Below are 19,929 nucleotides of genomic sequence, written 5' to 3' on the forward strand. Positions count from 1 at the left end.
GGGGGCGGGGGGGGGGGGCCAGGCTCCAGGACCCTCTCCAGAGCACCTGGGAACCCAGGTTTCTAAGGGCTGCAGCCAGGCGGGAACCATTGGCCTTGTGGAGCTGCCAAACTCCCACCTGGCTAGAGGCACGGAGTGGCCCGCAGGGCAGTCATCGTGGTATCTCCCTTCAACATCACCATCCTCAAACTTGCTACCTGCTGAATGGGGTCACCACGTATTCATCTTGCCATGATCCCCAGAATCTCCAGCCAGGCCTGGCGCCAGGTATCCTTGAAAAGTCCCTCTACCTTCCTCTTCCCAAGGGAAAGGTGGCCCCAGCACAGGGCAGCAGCCTCGAAGACACAGCCCCCAGCAGATGCTGTCCCCTCTGGAGACAGCTGGGCCAGGCGAAGGGACAGACCTGTGATCTCACCCACTGCCAGCATTGTGGCAGCAGGGTGGTTTCTTTCTCCCTGTCCCCAGGACCCTGTGGTGGCTGTCCTGGTGGGCAGAGTCTAGCTGGAGTCATCATGCCCAGTGAAGGAATGTCCCCTGGCTGCCGCTGGCCCAGGAGACTCCCATGTCTTGCACATAGGGCCCCTGGGAGCTCGAGAGGGGTTCAGGTGTCTCCAGTTCGCTAATAAGTCACAAGCCCATCTCTGGGTAGTAGGTGACAGCGACTCTGCAGGCATAGCCAAGCCCTTTCATCCCTTGTTGATGCAGAATTAGATGACGACAGACTCCCCAGGGAGCCTGCCACAACCACTCTGCTCCAAGCTTTAGTCTCCTGACCACTTTGAGGTTTGCTGGGGGCTCTCAGGTCCCCAAAGTTGCCAGAAACATCAATGCTCCTCACGCCTGACATACATGGTCTTCAGGCAGTGAGACTCAAAATCCCCTGGCTGCCTCCCCACAAGCTGCAGCTCCTGTGTGGGCTCCCTGCATGCCCCAAGGAGCAGCAGCTCCAGGGGGCTGCCAAGAAGCCCTGGCTCCCCCTCAGCTGGGGGAAGAGTGGCCCCCATCCCTCTCCTTACTTGTAGACAGCACCACGCAGCAACGGCTGGTGTGTGCTTGCCCTGGGCGCTCCACGTCATCCTGGCAGCCAGGGCAAAGCACAGAGCAGGATACACCTTGCAGGCTGGCGTGGTAGGCACCATGGTCCTGGAGCTTCTGGCCCAGCATGGGGACATGTGGCTTCATAGAGGGGGTGGCCCCTTCCCCCATGTCCTGGCCAGGTCTGCAAGGCTCAGGCACTGGCCACTGCACACTTGGGTCTCCAGACCCCAGGATGAGCCAGGGAACGTCCTGCCCAGGTGTGTGTTGGACCAGAGACTTCAGACCCCCAGGCACCCACCACAAGAGGCCAGCCTGGGGGAGACCCCTGCCCAGGCCACGTGTGGCCTGCAGGTCTCATGAAGTTAACGGCATGTCCAGGGCCCAGGCAGCACTGAGGGTGGGGAGCAGCACCTTATGCTGGGGGATCTACCACCACCGGGAGGTGAGATGTAGAACACAGCATGCACAACCTAAGGGACCCAGTGCCGACCTGGCGCAGTGGGCATGTGAGCTGCTGCCTCAGAACTGCCCGGCGGATGCAGGGCCAGCCCTGCCTGCTACCCTGTTGTCCCTGCTCACCATGGCATCCAGCTCTGTGCAGCTCACTCAGAGCAAGACCCCAGCACAGGCCAAGTCCCACTGACAAGCAGTCGACGTGGGGGCACTGCAGGCCACACTGCCCTCCCACTTCGGGCTCTCCCCACCCCAGGCAGGGCTGGGAAGGGCTCAGTCACCCCAGTGATCCTGGAGACAACGGCAGGTGTGGCCTGAGTCCAGGCTGGGGGCGGAGTTTCCCATGACCCCAGGCTTCATCCACATGGTGCCCTCCATGCCCCTTACTGGTCCTCAGCTGTGCTTCTCGAGGCCAGCGGACTCCACAGGCAACTTTATTTCTAGAGAAGGTGGCAGTGCCGCCCGGCCACTGTGGTGCCAGAGGTCAGTGTGGTCCTCAGGAAACGCAGGTCCAGGGACCCGGAGGCGGGGCCCAGCATGGGGGAGGGTGGGCCAGTGCTGGTTCTGGGGCAGCTTGGAAGGGGGACCGGCGTGTGGCAGGACCAAGCCCACCCAGCGCAGGCCACAAGATTCCCACAGGTGCCGGAGGGGCAGGCAGCCCTCAGAAGCCAGTGTCCAGGCTAAGCGTGCGGCGCGTGACGTGCTCCAGCTCCCCCGACACATAGTCGGCCATGCTGATGTGATAGTGTGCCAGCATCTTCAGCATCAGCCGCAGGTTCAGCCACCACTGCTCCCGTGGCATTCGGTGCCTGTGCAGGCAGTGGGGGCGGGTCTGGGCTCTGGACAGTTCCCTCAGCTGAACCTCCCACCCACCCATGTCCCCCCTCATGCCCAGCGTCAGTGAAGTCGCGGTGTCTGAGGCCCCACCCTTGGGGGCAGGTGGGTCCCTCTTCCCTGAGGCCCTGCTAACCCCCTCCCCAGGCCATGCTGTGTACTAGGAAACCTGGCCATGACTACTACTACCCACAACCTCATGGGGACTCAGGTCCCCAGGGTCTACCCCACCACACAGTACCATGAGAGGGACTCACTCGAAATCTGTGTCCTCCTTGAGCTCTGTGACAGGGCTGAAGGCCACCACCTTCTTCCGCAGGCCAATCACGCAGGCCGAGTCCGGGGCATTAGCAAACACCCGCCCTGTAGACAGACACATGGTGGCCGAGGCCAGGGCCCCTAGGCCCCTGAAGGGCAAGGTCCAGCTTGGGGGCCCCACCTACCCTTGCGGTAGACAGCCTGCAGCTTGTCTGACATCCAAAGCATGGCCTTCACCCCCAGCTTGGTCCCATAGTTCCGATCAAAGGGTGTGGGCGCTCCACCCTGAAACAGAGGAACCATCCTACAGCTGGCTGTACCCATGTCCTACCTCCCATGGCCTGGGACCCTCAGTCCACCTTTGAGGTTACCCAGCTACACAAGAAGTGGCCCCCAGGCCTCAGGGCCAACTGGCAGGGCCCCACATTGGCCTGCGGAGGGCCACTGTGAGGCTGGGGGACAGGTGAGGGGCAGGGTGGAGTGGCCCTGGGAGGTTATGGCACCTCGTGAAGAGGGACAGCCCAGCCTGGGCCTCAGGATGTTTTTTTGGTGTGTTTGTTTTGTTTTTATTGGTACCAGGGATCGAACTCACGACTGCCTGCTTGCAAGGCAGGTGCTTATGCCACTGAGCTAAATCCCCAGCCCCATGGGCCTCAGGATGTAAGCTAAAGTCTCAGCGCAGTGACCACCAAGGGCCTGGCCTGCTCGGAAGGAGTGGGGGGCATAGGATCATCACAGGGAGCAGGAGACACCCAAGCAGAGTGCCCAGGACGCTGCACACAGTGTGTGCAGTGAGCGCCATCCCTCAGGCCACACCTGCTGCAGGTGGCCCAGCACGTTGGTCCTGCAGTCGAAGACGCCCTTGCCCTCCGACGAGTACAGGTTGTACAGGAACTCCGTGGTGTAGTGCTCATGACACTTCTCGTTCCTGGGGGCCAGAGGGACTGGTCAGGCCCTGCCCCGAGTGCCCTCACCCCACGCCCTGGCTCCACTGACCCCGGCCCTCACCGCAGCACCAGGCCCCTCTGGATGTCCGTCTTCATCTTCTCCGTCATGTGCTCCACATTGGCCTGTAGGACTTGGGGTGAGCGGAGGAGGTGCAAGGCAGGCCAGGGGCCACCCTCCATGAAAGATGGGGTGCGTAGGGGTCCCCCCTGTAAGCTGCTGCCCGTGGGTCAGAAGGCCCAGCCGAGACACCGCACCTCGAGGTCATGAATGTTGAAAGGGTCCTCGAAGACATAAGCAGCATCGGCGCCCACAGCAATGCCGGTCACAGTGGCCAGGTAGCCGCAGTAGCCCCCCATGGTCTCCACAATGAATACACGGCGCTTGGTGCCCGAGGCTGACTGCTTGATGCGGTCGCAGCTCTGGAGACCACAGGGATGGTCAGGGGCCGGGGGTGGGCACAGGGCTCTGCCATGGGCCCCAACCGCTCAGCAAGAGGCTGCCTCAAGCCCCACTGCCACCCACCTCCATGGCAGCATTGACCGCCGTGTCTGAGCCCAGGCTGAAGTCGGTGCCCGGCACGTTATTGCTGATGGTGGCAGGGATGACGCACATGACGATGCACAGTTCCTCATAGCGCCCACGCGCCTCCACCAGCTGCAGCACCCCCTCATAAGCCTGCGGGAGAGGCGGCCAGGGCAGGGACCACACCACACCCCGACCATGGCCCTGCTCAGTGCCCAGCAGCCTGGCACCACCCAGGCCACTTTCCAGGGTGGTGGAGTCTCAGGGCCAGAGGAGCCTTGTGCCCTGAGTCCAGCTGCTTCACCACTCTCCTCCCGCCGCTGGTCCCACCACCCCAGCACTTGGGGTCCAAGAAACGGTGAGGCCTTCAGCTCAAACTACAGGCTCCGACCCACAAGAAAAGTTGGCATCCTTGGCCGCCCCCTTCAGCAGCTGAGATGGCTCTTCCCACACAGGGCTTAGGGACAGGACGCCTTGGTGGCCAGAAGGGGGAGCCCTCTCAGAGTCCTGGCCCTGTAGCCCTCACCTCAAATCCGCCAATGACCAGCAGGGCATGGATGTTGTGTGCCCGGAGATTCTCCACGATGGCCTCCATGTGGCCCTTGGGCAGTGTCCTGCAGCCAAAGAAATGTCACTGTAAATGTTCAGACTCCAGAGACACACGTCCCATGTCCCCAGAGCTGAACCAGTCAAGTCCCCTCTGATGCATGCTGAGAGGTGGAGACAGACAAGCCTAGGGCCTGGGTGGCACCCCGGTATCCTCACTGGTCCCGCCTGCTTCTCATGACAATGGTGACAGCCCCTGTAGCCTCTCAGGCTCAGGACGGGCAGCATCCAGCAGCCACTGCAGCTGCCTGTGGCCCAAGCCCACTCCGTGCAGGACCTCAGGCCCATCCTGACCCCCCAGACCCATGACAAAACCCCAGCCACATCAGAGGGCATGGTGACAGTGCCAACAGCTGCCCAGCCCACAAGGAGCCCACTGCTCCTGCAAGGCCAGCATCCCTTTGCACTCGCCTTGCTGCCCTCCGCTGCCCTCCGCCCAGCAGCCAGCAGCTCACCTCTTGGTGCCCAACATGGAGCCACCACGCCCTAGCCAGCCGGCCACATCATGCCAACCCACTTCCTGCACCTGAAAGGAGAGACACAGCATGGTAAGACAGGCCAGAGGTCACCCGTCCCAACTCAAGCCAGGGACAGAGCCCAGTGGGGTTGACATCATGCTGCTCCTTGCAATGTCCATGATCAAGGGCGGCGACACCAACCACACCACAGGCAGCGTCCACCGTGCCCGCCCCTCTCACAGTGCACCCACCTGGCCTTTGGCTAGGCCCTCAAAGCCGTCGTGCACCACGTACACCGTGTGGCCCTGGGAGATGCCAGTCCGCACCGCTGAGCGCACGGCAGCGTTCATGCCAGCTGCCGGGGCCCCCACGTTCAGGATGGCCAGGGAGAAGTTGGTCTTCGGGGAGGAAGGTGAGACATGTGTCAGACACAGGCCACACAGGAAGTGGCAAGAGCACAGGTCCTGTGCCAGCCTGGCTACTGTCTCACGCTGGGCACAGCGCATGCCTATCCTAATTCCAGAGGCTCCTGGGGAGGGCCATAGAGACACAGTGCACACCGGCACCCATAGCTGGGTGCCCAGCAAGGTGAGCAGGGACAGTGTCAGAGCTGGGCTCGAGGGTGGCATTGTAGGTGCGGCCACTGCGAAGCCCTCAGAGCCACCTGTCCCAGAGAAGGCGGCAGAGTGGGGCCTGTTCAACGCCAGCCACGAAGAGCAGTGGGGAAGGGCAAAAAGGCAGGAATGAGGGTGGGGAGGACAGACGCAGAACGAGCTAGTGGCTCCTGTGGTGCAGAATACAAATGTGCACTAATATAAATAAAGGAGAACTTCCAAAAAGTAAAAAATAAAACCAAATTAAGAATAAAAAAAATAAAACTCAAATGTCCAAAACACTCCTGCTCAGTATGGAATCAGGATGAAGTCGGGTATCCTCCACCACGTACCGGGAACGGGCATGCCCTAACAGTCAGTACGCCTTGCCCAGGAGCAGGTGCCCTCTATCCATGTTCTGGCACAGCACAGGGGCTACCCTTGCCCTCCTGGAAGCTGCAGGATACTGGAGACAGCTTCTGGGACACCAAGCTGGCACCCACAGCTTCCTTCCCCACGGTCCTGGGAGGCCCTGGACCAGCTGTGTGTGGACAGGGCCTCTACTTGACCCCAGGACACTGGAAACCGGCCTTTTCACCCCAGGTTGTGGAGGGATCCCTTTCTGTTCTCCACTATGAGAGAGCAGCTCATGGAGCCAGGTGACATCACGGCTGCCTTGTCCCTGCAGGCAAGCCCAGGAGGAAAGCTCACTATCGGTACTGACCTCACCTCAGAGTCAGGCATGGCTACTTGGGACTGGGGGGGTCCCAGAGTACAGCAGAATCAAACCTGGGCTCAGCGCTCAGACCCCAGGCAGACGGACAGCGGGCCATGCAGAGCTGCAGAACCAGCACAGCCGGAGCCGGCGCCAGAGCCGCAGCCCAAGCTCACCTTCTCCTTGGAGACCTTCTGGTGGGCGAGGAGCTTGTAAATGTTCCAGTTGTTCTCGAAGCTCCTACAAAGCAAGCAGCACATGCAGCTTCTGCCCTGTAGCACACAGCACGTGGCTCCGCACCCAGCACAGCATGGGGAAGGCACAGTACAGGGCTCAGGGCTGCCTGGCACAGGGCCCAGAAGCACAGCTAGCAGGAAACTGGACACTACAGCTTCCAGTCTCCACAGCCCGGCTGGCAGCCTCGATAGCACATGCGTGGTCGGGCACTCAGCCCGTGGCAGGCTGGCAGCTTTGGCAGCAGTCAGGGAGCTCGGCCAGGAAAGCAGGTCTGTCATGGCCAGGACGCCCCCAAGGCCTGGAGTCCAACACCCACAGGCCCCCCTGACCCTGGCAGGACCACACCCCAGGCTGGCTTAGACTTCCGTGTACTGACCCGGCTGTGCCCTCCTTCCAGCTTGTAGCACTGCACCCTTACCCCTCAGGTCCCCGCCCCGGCCACCCACAGGCCATGTACACTCCACCCCACATCCACCAGCTTCTCACCACAGGGCTACCCCCTCAACTGCTCCTGAGGGGTCCCTGCACCAAACACTGCACGGGCAAGTGCCACCGAGCCACCTTGATACACAGACCCGGTGCCAGACAGACAGCACCCACACCTGCCACGCAGCTGGATGGCCTCCTCAAACCTCCTGTCGTCCATGGCCTTCTGCACATCCTTTGTCTTGAAGAGGGAAGGGAAAGCACAGGGTCTCAGGAGATGGGGTGGGGGTGCCTTCTGGATCCTGGACCCACCCAGTTCTGAACACCTATCCCCCTCAGCAGCCACAATCCCAGGCTGCATAGCATGGACCCCTGGAGTCCAACCAGGCCCCGGGCACCTGAAGCAGCCAGCAGAAGCCAGGTCAGTCAGCTTCCCACCTGCCCTAGCTCTGCACTGCACACAGCCACAGGGCCACCAAACCTGCTGAGCCAGGACCAGTGTCTCCCCATGCAGGACAGCAGCCCTTACCACCCACCTCCTGTTCCAGAGTCCCTGCTCGGTCTCCCTGTCCAGGTTTTGCCACAACTCCACTGTCCCCGTTTCCTTTTTGTCCACCCCCATCCTAACCCTGAATGCCCTGCCCTACAGCCTCCAAGCCACTGCTCCAGGAAGCTGAGTGACCTGGCTCCCCAACTCCTGGACTCCTCAGGAGCACCCCACCTGGGAGTGACTTCCTCCTGCCTCAACCCTGAGACCAAGCCCAAGAGGCCTACCCTCAGGCCAGGGTGTGCCAGGAGAAGCTGCCAAGTAAGAACTCTGCGACCCCATCCCACGCCCGAGGACACCACAAGGAGGTGGCCAGGAGGGCAGGATGATGGGCACCCCGCAATGCCCCAGGAGGGCAGAGCAAGTCAGTACTTACCACCTGCACACACTCCATGAGGGGCAGTCGCACCGACTGGTTCCCTGAGAGGCTGACCACACAGGCAGGCGTGTCAGGCGTGGCCTCCAGCAGCGCCATCACGGCCTCTATGCCCATCTTGCTGCTCTGCAATACGGCGGGACAGCAGCACACTCAGCCCTGTCTTCACCCTGCGCCACACACCCTCAAGCCAAGGCTGCCGGACACAGTGGCACAGTGAAGGCCCTGCCCCACCTCCTCATAGCTCCACACCGGGACCAGGCAGCCTTCCCAGGGTCACCTCCAGCCCCACAGGAAGGACTGGCCCCCACACCACCTGCCAGGTCCTTCACCGACTGCCTGCTGATGTGTGGTAGAGGGCTGGTGAGGAGGCAGAGGCAGGAAGGCCCCAAAACCCCAGGCCGGGTTTCTACAGGGTGAGGGGGCCTCCACCACGTCCTTGAGGACACAGCCAAGGGGTGGCCCCACGCACATCACAAATGCACCCACACCCGCATCCATGTCTGTGTCCACCCCTGCACCCAGCCCGGGGGAGGCCCACCTACCAGGATCCGGTCAAAGGCCGAAGGTGTCCCGCCGCGCTGGACATGGCCCAGCACGGTCACTCGTGTGTCAAAGCCCAACCTCTGGACCACCAGCTGCGAATGGAAGAGTTGGGCTGTGGGACCCTGGGCCTCTCGCCCACCGCGGATCCCGCCCTGTGGTCAGCCACTGCCTGCCTTTGGCTCCTAGGACCGCGGGTGTTCATGCCTGGGCCAGGGGTCCAGGTGAGTGTGCAAGAGTGGGGGTTCCATGTGCATGTGCATGCAGGGGTGCATCTGTGTGTGTGCACGTGTGTAGGCCCATTTCCATGCTGGCAACCCCAGGGGATGAGCAGGATGCGGTCTGACCCCTCGGGGACCCAAGGACAGAAGAATGGGCAGGTGGGTGGCCACAGCGAGAAGTGTGAGGCCCCAGGCGGTGCCATGCTGCAGGGGTGCCCCAGGGGAGGGGCAGAAGCCGCGTGCGCCCAGAGGGAGACTGCAGCAGGGGCTGGGTGCCCGGTCCCTCAGGCCTGCAGCCCTGGCCTCCACACTGGCTGTCACTTGGGACAACACAACGTCCTGTCCCAAGCACACAGGAGGGCAGGAAGCACCCGCCCCTGCGCCTGGCCCCAGGCAGCCGCACTCACGTCCTTCACGTAGCTGGATGAGATGGGCTTCCCGTGGCGGTCGATGGCACCCTCTGCGATGATGATGATGTTCAGACGGGAGCCGCGGCTGCGGGTCTGTCACAGGCACGGGGCTCAGCACCCACCCCAAGCACCTCACAAGGCCACCAGGCGCAAGAGCCTCCAGACCAGGGACACTGCCTGCACCCCACAGGCACAAGGACAAGACCCCCCCACACACACTCTGTGGGACCTGACCAGGACCGAGGTGGAGCTGCAGCCGGGCTCACCAGGGCCACTGCACTTAGGAGGGGCCAGCAGTGGCCAGGCAGGATGGGATTTAAGTGAAGACAAGAGGGGTCAACACCAAGGCCAGGGCGCCTGAGCTTCTGGGGAAAACAGCTGCACAGAGAGCCTGGATTCCCCCAGAGAGCAGGAAAGAACGAGGCCAGGGTCCACACCTGGACCACCTCCCAGCAGGCTTAGCCCTGGACTCAGCAAGACTGAGCTGTCCCCACCAGGGCCTCCTGGCTGGAAGGGCTGGGCGGCTCCCCCAGGTAATGCATGGCCTCACCCTGGGCTCCAACTCGCCTGTCCTGGCTTTCTGGGGACAATTCCAGGAGCCTTGACCCTAGCCATAGGCAGGAGAGGGAGTGAAGCTGCCACCTCCTTATGGGGGCAGGGACTCTGCCAGACTCAGACCTGCCCTCTGTTCCCAGGTTGGCCACTGGGGGCCCCACCCATCCCTCAAACACCAAGACCAGGGCTAGAGCCCCTGAGCAGCTAGGCCACCCTACATCAAGGCCTCAAGTGAGGGTGGCAAGGGTGGGCCCATGGCCTTCCAGATGGGTGCTCCACCCCCAGGGTCACCTCAACTCCAAGGAGGCCGCTCCCATCCACACTGGCCATAGCGCCCCAGCTCAGATCCAGCACTGGCCCCACTGTCCTCAGGGTCACAGACCTGGGCCACAGAGCCAGCCCCACTATCCAGGCCCTGAGGGTCCTTGCTGTGTCCCTCATCCTAAGAGATCATTTTCAGTGACCAGGACTCCAGAAAGCCAGTTCACAGTGTTCCCAGCACTCACCCCGGAGCTGAGAGCCCGGCCACCTCCTTGTGCCTCATGTGAGTCCGGATTCAGTGCTATACCCTCCCTGAGGGCTGAGGGCCAAGACAAATGGCCAGAGCCCAGGGACATTCTCAGAGCCATCTAAGGATACCGCCACCAGGGAGCCCACTGGCCACTCACCTCACCCAGCCTCTCACACATGAAGTTCTCCCAGCCATCCTCAGGGGGTGCCTCAGGGATGAACAGCCAGTCGGCACCCGAGGCCAGTGCAGACACCAGTGCCAGGTACCTTAGGGGCAGCAGGGGTACTCGGGTCAGAGGGACTCACCTCTCACCTCTTCTGCCCGGCAGCCCAGGCTCTCATACCTGCTGCGCATGCCAGCACAGCACCTCAGGGTGCCAACCTCCCCACCGCACCCACCCTCGGCCAGGGACCCCTCCTTACCCACAGTGCCGCCCCATCACCTCCAGCACAAATGTCCTCTGGTGGCTGCGGAGAGGGGACAGTTAGAGGGTCAGAGCCAGGGCCCCGGCCACGTAAGCCAGCCTGCCCACCACAGGAGACGGGGCCTGCGCACACCTGGGCACAGAGCAGGAGATGACAGCTCCCACCAGACAGCCTCCACGACGTGCTGAGGTTGCAGGTGACCCAAGAGCCCCCCACCCAAGGGCCGCCCCAACAATGCCAGGCTGAGTGTCCCTGGCCAGGTGGCAGGGGGGAGCAGGACACCAAGCCCCTCTGCTGGCCCTATGTGTCTCCCCTACCCAAGAGACAGAGCTGTACCAACAGCACCTAGGCCACCAGGGTCCACAGCCCCAGAACTATGGTGGTCACCACGGGAGAATGGCCTTGCCCACCTCTGGGCCGTGGTGGTGATGGCATCGATGACCTCCATGATGCGGTGCAGGGCTGAGTCAGTGCCGATGGTCATGTCAGTGCCGCAGAAGTCATTGTCGATGGAGCCCACAAGCCCCGCGATGTTCAGGTGTGAGTAGGTCTGAGCCGTGGTTTCCGAGATCTTGCCTGGATGGGGTCCCAGGGAGATGGGCTAAGGTCCCACAGCCTGGCCGATGGCCACACGGGGCGAGACCTTGGACCTTGCCCCAGTGGTGCTGCCCAGGACTTCTGCCCTGAGGATAGCCTGGATCTCCCCATGATCATCACAGAACTAACAAGGCCACCGGGGTCACTTTCTGGACAGTGATGTGGGACTCTGAGTCCAATGCAACTCGAAATCAATCTGCATTTCTGCTGTGTCATGGTCTAACCCGCACCCAGAACCTCCAGGGAAAGTGTGTCTCCAGCCCACAGGGTTGTACTGACACTGTTTACAGTGCCAGGCATTTGGAGCCATCCAGGGTTTCCCTGGACTCAGGTTCCTCCCACTCGGCTGGAAGACAGGACGCAGCACACCTCAGCCAGTTCAGAGGGGCTGGCCCCTCCCCCCCTCCGGCTGCAGACCCACCTTCCCTCACCAGCTCCTCCAGCAGACCGCCCCACTCGCTGCGGAAGATGTTGGCACCAGTGAGGCTGCCATCGCCGCCGATGACACACAGGTTGGTGATGCCACGCTGCACCAGGTTGTAGGCGGCCGCCCGGCGCCCCTCCCGCGTGGTGAAAGCCTGGCAGCGGGCGCTGCCGATAATAGTGCCACCCTGCGCAGGGGAGACCAGGCCTCTGTTGGGGGGCACCAGAGGGACCAGGGCCAGCACTGACTGCCAGTGAACCTTGCAGGCACTGAGGAAGATGCCCACGGTGGCTCCAGACTCTGCGCAGGCGCAGGAGTCCCACCCGCTGCTGGTCAGCCTTGGCTTTGTGCTCACCAAGGACCCAGCTGCCCAGGACAACTGCGCTACAAAGTCTGCAGCCAGGGTGGCTGCGGGGAAGGCACCTGTCAGGCCAGGCCTGACCCCGCAGCCTCCACCCACAGGTCGTTGGCCAAGTCTTAGGCCTAGACCCCAGAGCCTCCTGAGACCCAGCCACCCCACACCCCAACAACTCAGGCAGCCAGATGACATGGCCATCGGGAGCTGTGTCCATGCACATCCTGGTGTCCGTGCTTGTGTCACGTGTGCATGTGTCTCTGTGTCTACATCCTGTCTCTCTGTACATCCATTCCTGTGTCTCTGGATCTGTAACCATCTGCGCGCATGCAGTTCATGAGTCTGTACATGTGTGCACCTCTGTCTCTGCATGTGCATCTCTGTGTGCATTTCTGTGTCTGTGTATGACACACCTGTGCACATCTGTGTGTCTATATGCAGCCTGTGTCTCTGAGCATCTGTGCAAGTGCAGGTGCGTGTGTACGCGTGTCCTGTCTGTATGTGCTGTCTGTGCCTGTGCATGTGTACCATCTGTGGCTGTGCCACACTCCAGTACTTGCACACGGTGCATGCAAGGCAGCCTTGAGCCTCACCAGCTGGATGATGTTGGAGACGCTGAGCCAGGTGGCCGGCTTGATGTTCTCACCTCCCTCCACGAGGCCCTCATAGCCCTGCAACCAGAGGGACAGGCGTCAGACAAAAGCCCACAGGGGCTGGCACAGTCTCCTGGGAGACAGTTTGGGACCGCAGCCAAAACCAGAAGAATAGAAAGCGGACCAGGGCACCAGCCCCAGGCCTGGCAGGCCAGGGGTCCCAGCAGAGTAATTCACACAGCGGGCAAACACAGTGTGGGTGACAGTCCCACCCTATGCATGTTGTGAGTGTCCCCAGGCTGAGCTCATGACACTGCTGCCAGTTGGGCCAGACAAGACCAGCACCCAGGAGCCCACGGGACCTTCCTCCAACCTCCTGCCCAACTAGACCTGGTCACGTGAACTCAGTTTCTGGGTCCTCATGTAGTATGGCTCCTGCACACCACCCCAGCTGTGCACACACCTCCCCACCACCCACGGGCACACAGGGGGCACAAAGGAGGCCATGAGAACACACACCTGTCCCCGCAGAGACACTGTGCATTCTGGGTGGGAAAGCCCAAGCAGGGGACACGACAGTCCTCAGACACAAACATAGCTCTCAAGGCCCATGCCCCACAGCACTCAGGGCCCGCCCCGTGCCCAGTGAGGCAGCCACACTCAGCGTGGGCAGCACCAGTCTTTCTATCCTGGCACCTGGGCTTGGCCCCTCAGACAGAGCATGCCTGAAGGTCCCATGACAGCTCCCTGCAGGGCCAGCTCCCCAACACAGCAGCACCTGCCTCGAGGACAGGTGTCACCCTCCAGGCCTCACAAGGACACGTGAGCTCCACAGAGATGGCTAGCTGGGCAGGCTGCGTCTGCGTGCAGCCTCAGCCTCCAGAACCCAGGACCTACCTGCCCCCAGTCACACAGCCGTGTCACCCTCCACGCAGCCACCCCCGTCCAGCTGGAGGACAGAGGCAGAGGCACTGCCTGAGGACTGCATGGCACCTGACCAAACCAGCCCAGCCCCACCCTCTGCAAAGCCAGGGCTCAGCTACATGCACCACCATGCAAGGAGCCACAACACACAAGTGACCTGCAGAGCCTTGGGCCCAGCAGGCGGGTGGACCCATGGGAAGGATGTTTATCTCAGCACAGCGTCCACCCTACCCCAGGACCCCTGCCCATCTCTGTCCCCTCACCCTGCACCTTCTTGCCCCTGCCCAGCCTGGAGCAGGCAGCCTCCGCAGTGGTTCCACAGCCAAACTCTCTGCCCAGCTCCCACAGCTCATACCAGGGTGGAGCCTCAGACCCACGGGCCCAGTGCTGTTCTTGGGGAACACAAGCAGCCCCCACAGCCTGAGCCAGGGTGGCCAGGGCTTTCACCCACAAGGCTGCACAGCTCTCTGGCCCTTCTGTGCCCACAGAAAGCAATCAGCAGACCCATTTTTTTTTAATTTCCTTTTGCTTTTTGAGACAGAATCTCACTGTGTAGTCTAGGCTGCCCTTGAACCCACTATGTAGCCCAAGATGGTCTCAAACTCATGGCAATCCTCCTGCCTCAGCCTCCTGAGTGTCGGGATTACAGACTTGCACCACACACCTGTTAAGAAGAACTGAGGGTCCAGGAGGAATCTGCCTAGACAGCAGACTGCAGTGTGCCCAGGAGGAACGAGGGACAAGCCTCACCCAAGTGCTCCTGTGTTTCTCCAGGCCTCCCTGGAGAGCCAAGGGCTGGGCCCGGCCCCGCCATAACCAGGGACCAGGGGAAAGGACAAGGGAGGGGCGCTGCACTGTGCACAGAGAGAGACAAACACAGCCAGAGGCCCAGGAGCCCACAGGCCATGACAGACCCCGGGCTGGGAGGGCACCACAGCCCTCGGCACACAGGGCTGGCCCTCAACCCACCTCCGCCGGGATCAGAACCACGATGGTACCACTGGACCCAGCAGCAGGCCCCTGGGCCAGTCTCACAGAGGCCCTGTGGGGTGACACAGGACACCTGCCCGTCCCCCCAGGCCCCAGGGTGGGTGCTGTCCAGTGAGGCCATGGAGCAGGGCCCACTCTGCCACCCGATCTGCTCTGTGCCCCGCCCAGGACTCTTTCCTGGCCCCCAACCACACCCACCCTGCTGCCCCCAGCCGGCCACCAAGAAGCATCCAGGGTGACCCTGGCCTGCACCACAGAGAAGCCATGGTTCCTACACGGACATGCAGGTCACCCTGTAACAGCCTGCCATGCCAGCCTTACCTCATAGATGAGGAACACCTTGGCGCCCACATATATGCCCATGCGGGTCACAGCCCTCACGGCAGCGTTCATACCTGCGCATAGATGGGGAAGACCATCAGGCCAGCCTCGGGGCGCTGGACACTGCAACCACTGCCCACAGCCCATGGGGCTACATGCCCTGGAACTCAGAAATGCAGGGGCCACCTCACCCCCTGCAGGACTCCCAGCCAAGATGTGAGACAGAAGGCACGCACAGTCCCTTGGGCACGAAGGCCCTGAGGTTCATGCTCGCCTGGGCTGAGATGCAGACATAGGGGCAGCCTGGCCACAGCATTCGGGGGACAGTCCCACCCTGCCCTCTGCTGTGGGCAGTCACCTCCTACCTGCCCTGCGGCCCCAGACCCCTAGGGCTGCGGTCCAGGTTTCCGCTGCTCTGCAGAGGGGCAGCCAGCTGACCTGCCCCAAACCTCCTTCCCCAGACCTGGGCCACGAAAGGTGGTGGCAGCACCCTATCCAAGGGAGGCCGTGGGGGCTGCCATCTGCAGTCCATTACAGCCGGGGTCCAGCCACTCAGGCCCCAGGTCGTTCCACTCCTCCCCCCGCCCCCAGCACCGAACATGGCACCCACACATTCTGGAATCCAGGACGCTGAGCTCCTGAGCCTCTGGGCCCTCTGTGCTGGGATACCCTGCAAGAATTCCAGGTCCCTCAAAGAGTGCATCCTGGTCCCCACAGAGACCCTCAGTGTGTGCCCTCCTCCTTCTGAGGGTCCCTCCTCCTTCCATGGGTCTCAGCTTGGCCTGGGGGCCCAGGGGCATGCTGGGCTCCGGCAGGAAGCACAGGACACATAGGGAACCACAGGAGACAAGGCTGGGGCCACCGTCCGGTCTGGGGTCTCTCTGGCATCCCTGGGCTCCAGATGGCATCCACAGGCTGCTGGGCACAGCCACCTCACCATCTGCCTGGGGGCTTGCAGACCCCAAGAAAGCAGAAGACCTGGGCAAGGCAACGTGTACCCTGCACAACCAGCACGCAAGGGACTTCCAGACTTTGCAAAGCCAGCCCTGTTTGATATCCAAGTAGACACTGAGGCCCAAGCCCAGAGCAAAGGGGCCAGGTGATGTGGACACTGCGTTTCAGGTGGGGACAATGCTGCCAGAAAGATGGCCACTGAGGGGCAGGTGCCCTGGCACCTCCAAGGAGCTGGCTCTTCAGGACCTTTTGAGTTGCCCTTTCATCCGCTTTTCTTCCTAAAAATAAACCCTGGCAGCAGCCCAGCCTGATCGGAAGGGCAGAAGGATAGGGACTGGCACTACCCGTCAGCTGACAGGCGTCTACCCTTCCAGGCCAAGGAACATTGAAGTCTGAGGTCTCTGCTGTAATCATCCTGGGGAGGACGGTGTGCAGGACGGCAGTGGTCACAAGATGCCACCAGGCTTTCCAGGGCCAGTGTTCAGTCAGTCAACAGGCAGACCCAGGGAACCCCACATGGTGATGTGGGAGCAGGACACGAGGGAGCAGGTCCCGGGCCATAAACAGAAAACAAGAGGCCGCGTGACCAGCAGGGAAGGCAGCACCCACCATTCAGGGACAGGGAGGAGCCCAGAGAAGTATCGGTGCCCACACCAGAATCAAGAGACAGGAGTCAGAGGGTGGAGCAGGGCCGGCTGCTTTTAAGTCTTCCAGAGACTTCTGCAGAAACCACTGTGATTATAGACACCTGCAAACAGCAACCACCTTCCTGCCCCTGACCCTGGGGGACCACAGGAAGAGAGGCTCAGGCTGCCTGGGAAGGACTTCGGAGCCAGCTCTAAAGGACTGCACGAAGGACGGTCATCTCCTCACAGAAAAGGACATGGAGGCCAGGAGAGGGCTTAGCCCACAGAGCTGGTCAACACTGGCTGGTCCTGGAGTTCAGATCTGGTGGCCAGGTGTCGAGGCTGAGGGATGCCACATGGATGGGGCTCTTGGGGGGAAATAGTGCCCCCAGTCCCTGCCCACAGCTGTCGAGTCAGCTCAGACAGACACGGAGGGCACGGTAGCCTGGGCTGCCCTCAAGGATGGCGTCACATGGGAGCCCCTCAGAATTTACAGGACGGCAGCCCTTGCATGGGCCAATTCCAGAGACCAGCTGTCACCCTGACCAAGTGGTCCAGGCCTATACCTGCACCCACATTAACCCGTGTACGAGACAGGGAGGTCCGAGTCTCCTTCCGAAATGATGCCCTAGCACCAAACCACAGTGGGCACCAGACAGCACACACGGGGCACAGGAAGGAGGGTGCCAGCTGGAGATAGGTGCCCAGCCAGCAGGGGTCCATGGGGAGAGGACTCAGCCAGGGGAGCCCTCAGGCCAGGGAGGAGAGGGGTCTCCCAACCCTGCCCTCCATCAGCCTCCAAACTGCTTATCTATCACCCTGGGTGGCCCTGCCCACCAGGGGGCCCCTTGTGGGAGGGGACAGGGACACAGTGTACAGCCTGCAAGCAGCCCTTCACTTGTCCCCACCCTTAGATGCTGCTGCCTTTTGCTGTTTCCCAACTGCCGGCAAGCCCCAGGCCCCTCGCCCAGTCCTGGCCCCTGCCCACCCAGCCAGCTGCACTCTCTAAAGCGCCCACTGACCAGAGCAAACGCTCTGTGCCATGGATGTGCACTGGACAAGCAGACCTCAGACTAGGCCAGGTCAGCGACCCAGATCTGAAGGTCGAGCCTGCAGACTGCTGCCCCCTCCGATCCTGCATCCTAGCTGGGGCCAAGCAGGACCCGGCTGCGGGCAGGGGGGCTGCAATTCTCCGCTACTGCTCACTCCCAAAGACAGACCGGCCCAGGAGCAGAGCCTGAGGGTGTGCCTGGGCCAGCCACCACCCGCCCAGGAGGTGAGCTCCACAGGTGGCACCCAGCCATTCCAGCCCTGAGGCCTGGAGGCCAGTGGAGTGGAACCGGGACACAAGAGAGGGGCTGAGAGGAGGAGAGACCTCCAGGCCAGACACCCACCCAACCTGCCAGACTAGTGAAGGCTGCAGACACGAGCAAGTGGCCGCCACCAGGGGCCCGAAGAGCACTAGGCTAAGGAAACCTCAGCCCAGGACAGTTCGGGTCCCCGCGCCCATTTCCACACTCAGGCTCCAATTGAAGAGCGCAGGGAGGAGCCCAGAGGCGGAGCAGGCCGGGGTGGGCGTCCCCATCGCGGGGGAAACAAGGGGAACCAGTGGGGAGCTGGCTGGCAGCAGAGGGCTGGCGGGGAGGCACGGAGGACTGGGGGGGAGAGGGGGCTCGAGTATAGCTCTCCGGGTTCCCCGCAGAACCCCTGGTGGCGATCAAAGACCCAGCTTGTTCGCACGTGTCGCCGACCGCAGGGCGGGCACGGTCACACCCCCGGGACGGGCAGGCGGAGCGCAGAGCCGTGGCCCGCGGCACGTACGCTGCGGCCGGGCCCCGAGCGGGGTGGTCCTGGGGCCCTTGTGGCCCCCGCACCCCGCCGTCCCCACCTTGCGCATCGCCGCCGCTGGTCAGCACCCCGATGGCCTTGCCGGCCCCCGACGCGCGCAGCTTCTCCAGATCCACCGCGGCCATGGTGGCGGCGACCCCGGCGTGCTACTCCCGCCGCTGCGCCCGGCTCTGCGCGCCAGCGATTGCCGTCGCGGTCCCCGCCCCGCGCCCTGCGCGCTCCGCCCCCAGCCCGCCCCGCCCCGCACCACATCCGGCGGCGACAGAAGTGACTGAGCTGACGGGCGCCAGCGGCCCAGCCGGAGGGATCCCGTCGCGCTCCTGGTCTTCGGCCTGCGCGCGGCCGCATCCAGACCCGTTCCCGTCACGAGGCGCACGCGAGTGGAGCGCGCTTTGGCAAGCGGATCTGTGGACGCAACCCCGGGACCCCAGCTCTCTGGGAAGACGGGGCAGGACAGTCGCGCGAGTTTAAGCCCAGCCTAAGCAGACTCTGTCTCAAAATAAATAGGCTGGAGATGCAGCTCTGTGCAAAGGTCCTGGGTTCCATCCCCAGTGCCAAAACGGAAAAGGGAGGCCAGCTAGGGGATAACCCGTTTAACCCCCCACTTCGGGGGCTTTGCAGGACCCTGGGAACTTTGCGGAGCAGGCAGCGGTGGGCATCGGGTGAGCAGCGCGCCCTCTGCTGTGTGGCCAGGGTCAGCCCCGGGATGGGAGCGGCAGCAAGGGGAGGGCTTGCGGCGAGTCCGGAGCGTCAGAGAACTTCGCCCCGGAGTGAGGCTGGGGTCGGGGGGAAGGTGCCCGCTGGAGCCCCGCCTGCTCGGGGCGCGGCCGCTGCGAGCGCCGCTGGCGTGTGGGGCGGGGCCTTGCAAATGACGTTCTGTGGGAGCGGGGCCTCAGCCGCCTGGCACTGTAAGAGTCCACCACTGTCTCGGGGCTGCTGGCGCCTCTGACCCTTGTATTTATTTTAATAAAAATAACGACGCCGAAGTAGAGCATTGCTGAAGTGTGCGGCGAGATGGACAGGGAGGTGCCCACGTGGTGTGGGAGCGCAGAGGTCTCTGCATCTACCTCCCGGGGCTGTTGCGCCTGGCACGGGAGCGCACCCCAGCGGTGCACACTGTGGGCCTCATCTTCTTGCATGGTCGCCTATGCGCACCCGCTCAGACTAAGATACAGGGCGTGGCCAACGTGAAAGGCGGGGCGGGCAGCGAGGCAGGCCGAGCCGAGGCTCTGCCCAAGGCCCCAGGGTGCAAGTTCCGGGGTACAAGTTCAGGAAAAGGGCAGCGGCTCCCTGAACGCAGATGGGACTAAGGTCAGATGCGGCTTGTTCCCTCCGGCCAGTCCTCTGTGGGAAGCAGGCTCCTGAGCAGACTTTTACCCAGACCCCGGATGGCAACACTGCAGCCAAGAGGTCGGTGAGGGAGAAACAGTGCTGTCTGTCCGTCCTCACGGGGACGTTAGGCTGCTTTCAAAAGCAAGGCCGTCCACATCAAGCCACCAGGGCAGACCTTGAAGACATTGAGCTGAGTGACCTAAACCAGGTACAAAAAGACAAACACTGCGGGATTCCAGTCCAGAGGCCCCTGCTGCGCCACCTGCAGACGGAAGCGGGTGCAGGGATG

General features: G+C 62.6%; 1 protein-coding gene across 1 annotated transcript; it reads right to left on the reverse strand.

Moving 5' to 3' along the window:
• Nucleotides 1-1,909: 1,909 nt before the first annotated feature.
• Pfkl (phosphofructokinase, liver type) lies at nucleotides 1,910-18,506 on the reverse strand. The gene is made up of 22 exons (XM_063224585.1): nucleotides 18,349-18,506; nucleotides 14,881-14,954; nucleotides 12,646-12,723; nucleotides 11,695-11,884; nucleotides 11,087-11,252; nucleotides 10,674-10,718; nucleotides 10,409-10,517; nucleotides 9,183-9,278; nucleotides 8,557-8,649; nucleotides 8,012-8,137; nucleotides 7,265-7,329; nucleotides 6,602-6,665; nucleotides 5,369-5,515; nucleotides 5,115-5,185; nucleotides 4,580-4,667; nucleotides 4,054-4,206; nucleotides 3,786-3,950; nucleotides 3,592-3,653; nucleotides 3,400-3,511; nucleotides 2,769-2,868; nucleotides 2,583-2,688; nucleotides 1,910-2,300 (listed from the first exon to the last, which is right to left on the reverse strand). Exons 1-22 carry the CDS (start codon nucleotides 18,431-18,433, stop codon nucleotides 2,153-2,155), a joined length of 2,343 nt encoding a protein of 780 aa, XP_063080655.1. The 5' UTR covers nucleotides 18,434-18,506; the 3' UTR covers nucleotides 1,910-2,152.
• Between the last annotated feature and the right edge of the window lie 1,423 nt (nucleotides 18,507-19,929).

This window comes from Cavia porcellus, unplaced genomic scaffold (genome assembly GCF_034190915.1).
Source record: "Cavia porcellus strain 051 isolate PalLab524CR breed Dunkin Hartley unplaced genomic scaffold, mCavPor4.1 scaffold_15, whole genome shotgun sequence".
In the NCBI taxonomy this organism is placed as follows: domain Eukaryota; kingdom Metazoa; phylum Chordata; class Mammalia; order Rodentia; family Caviidae; genus Cavia; species Cavia porcellus.

Excerpts from the sequence above, each read along its gene's own strand:
- Pfkl (XM_063224585.1), bottom strand. The coding sequence starts at position 18,433 with ATGGCCGCGGTGGATCTGGAGAAGCTGCGCGCGTCGGGGGCCGGCAAG. Across the intron at positions 11,253-11,694 it reads GGAGGAGCTGGTGAGGGAAG|GCAAGATCTCGGAAACCACG; the intron begins GTGGGTCTGCAG and ends GACCCCATCCAG. Across the intron at positions 5,516-6,601 it reads AGAAGGTCTCCAAGGAGAAG|ACCAACTTCTCCCTGGCCAT; the intron begins GTGAGCTTGGGC and ends TCCTCCCCGAAG.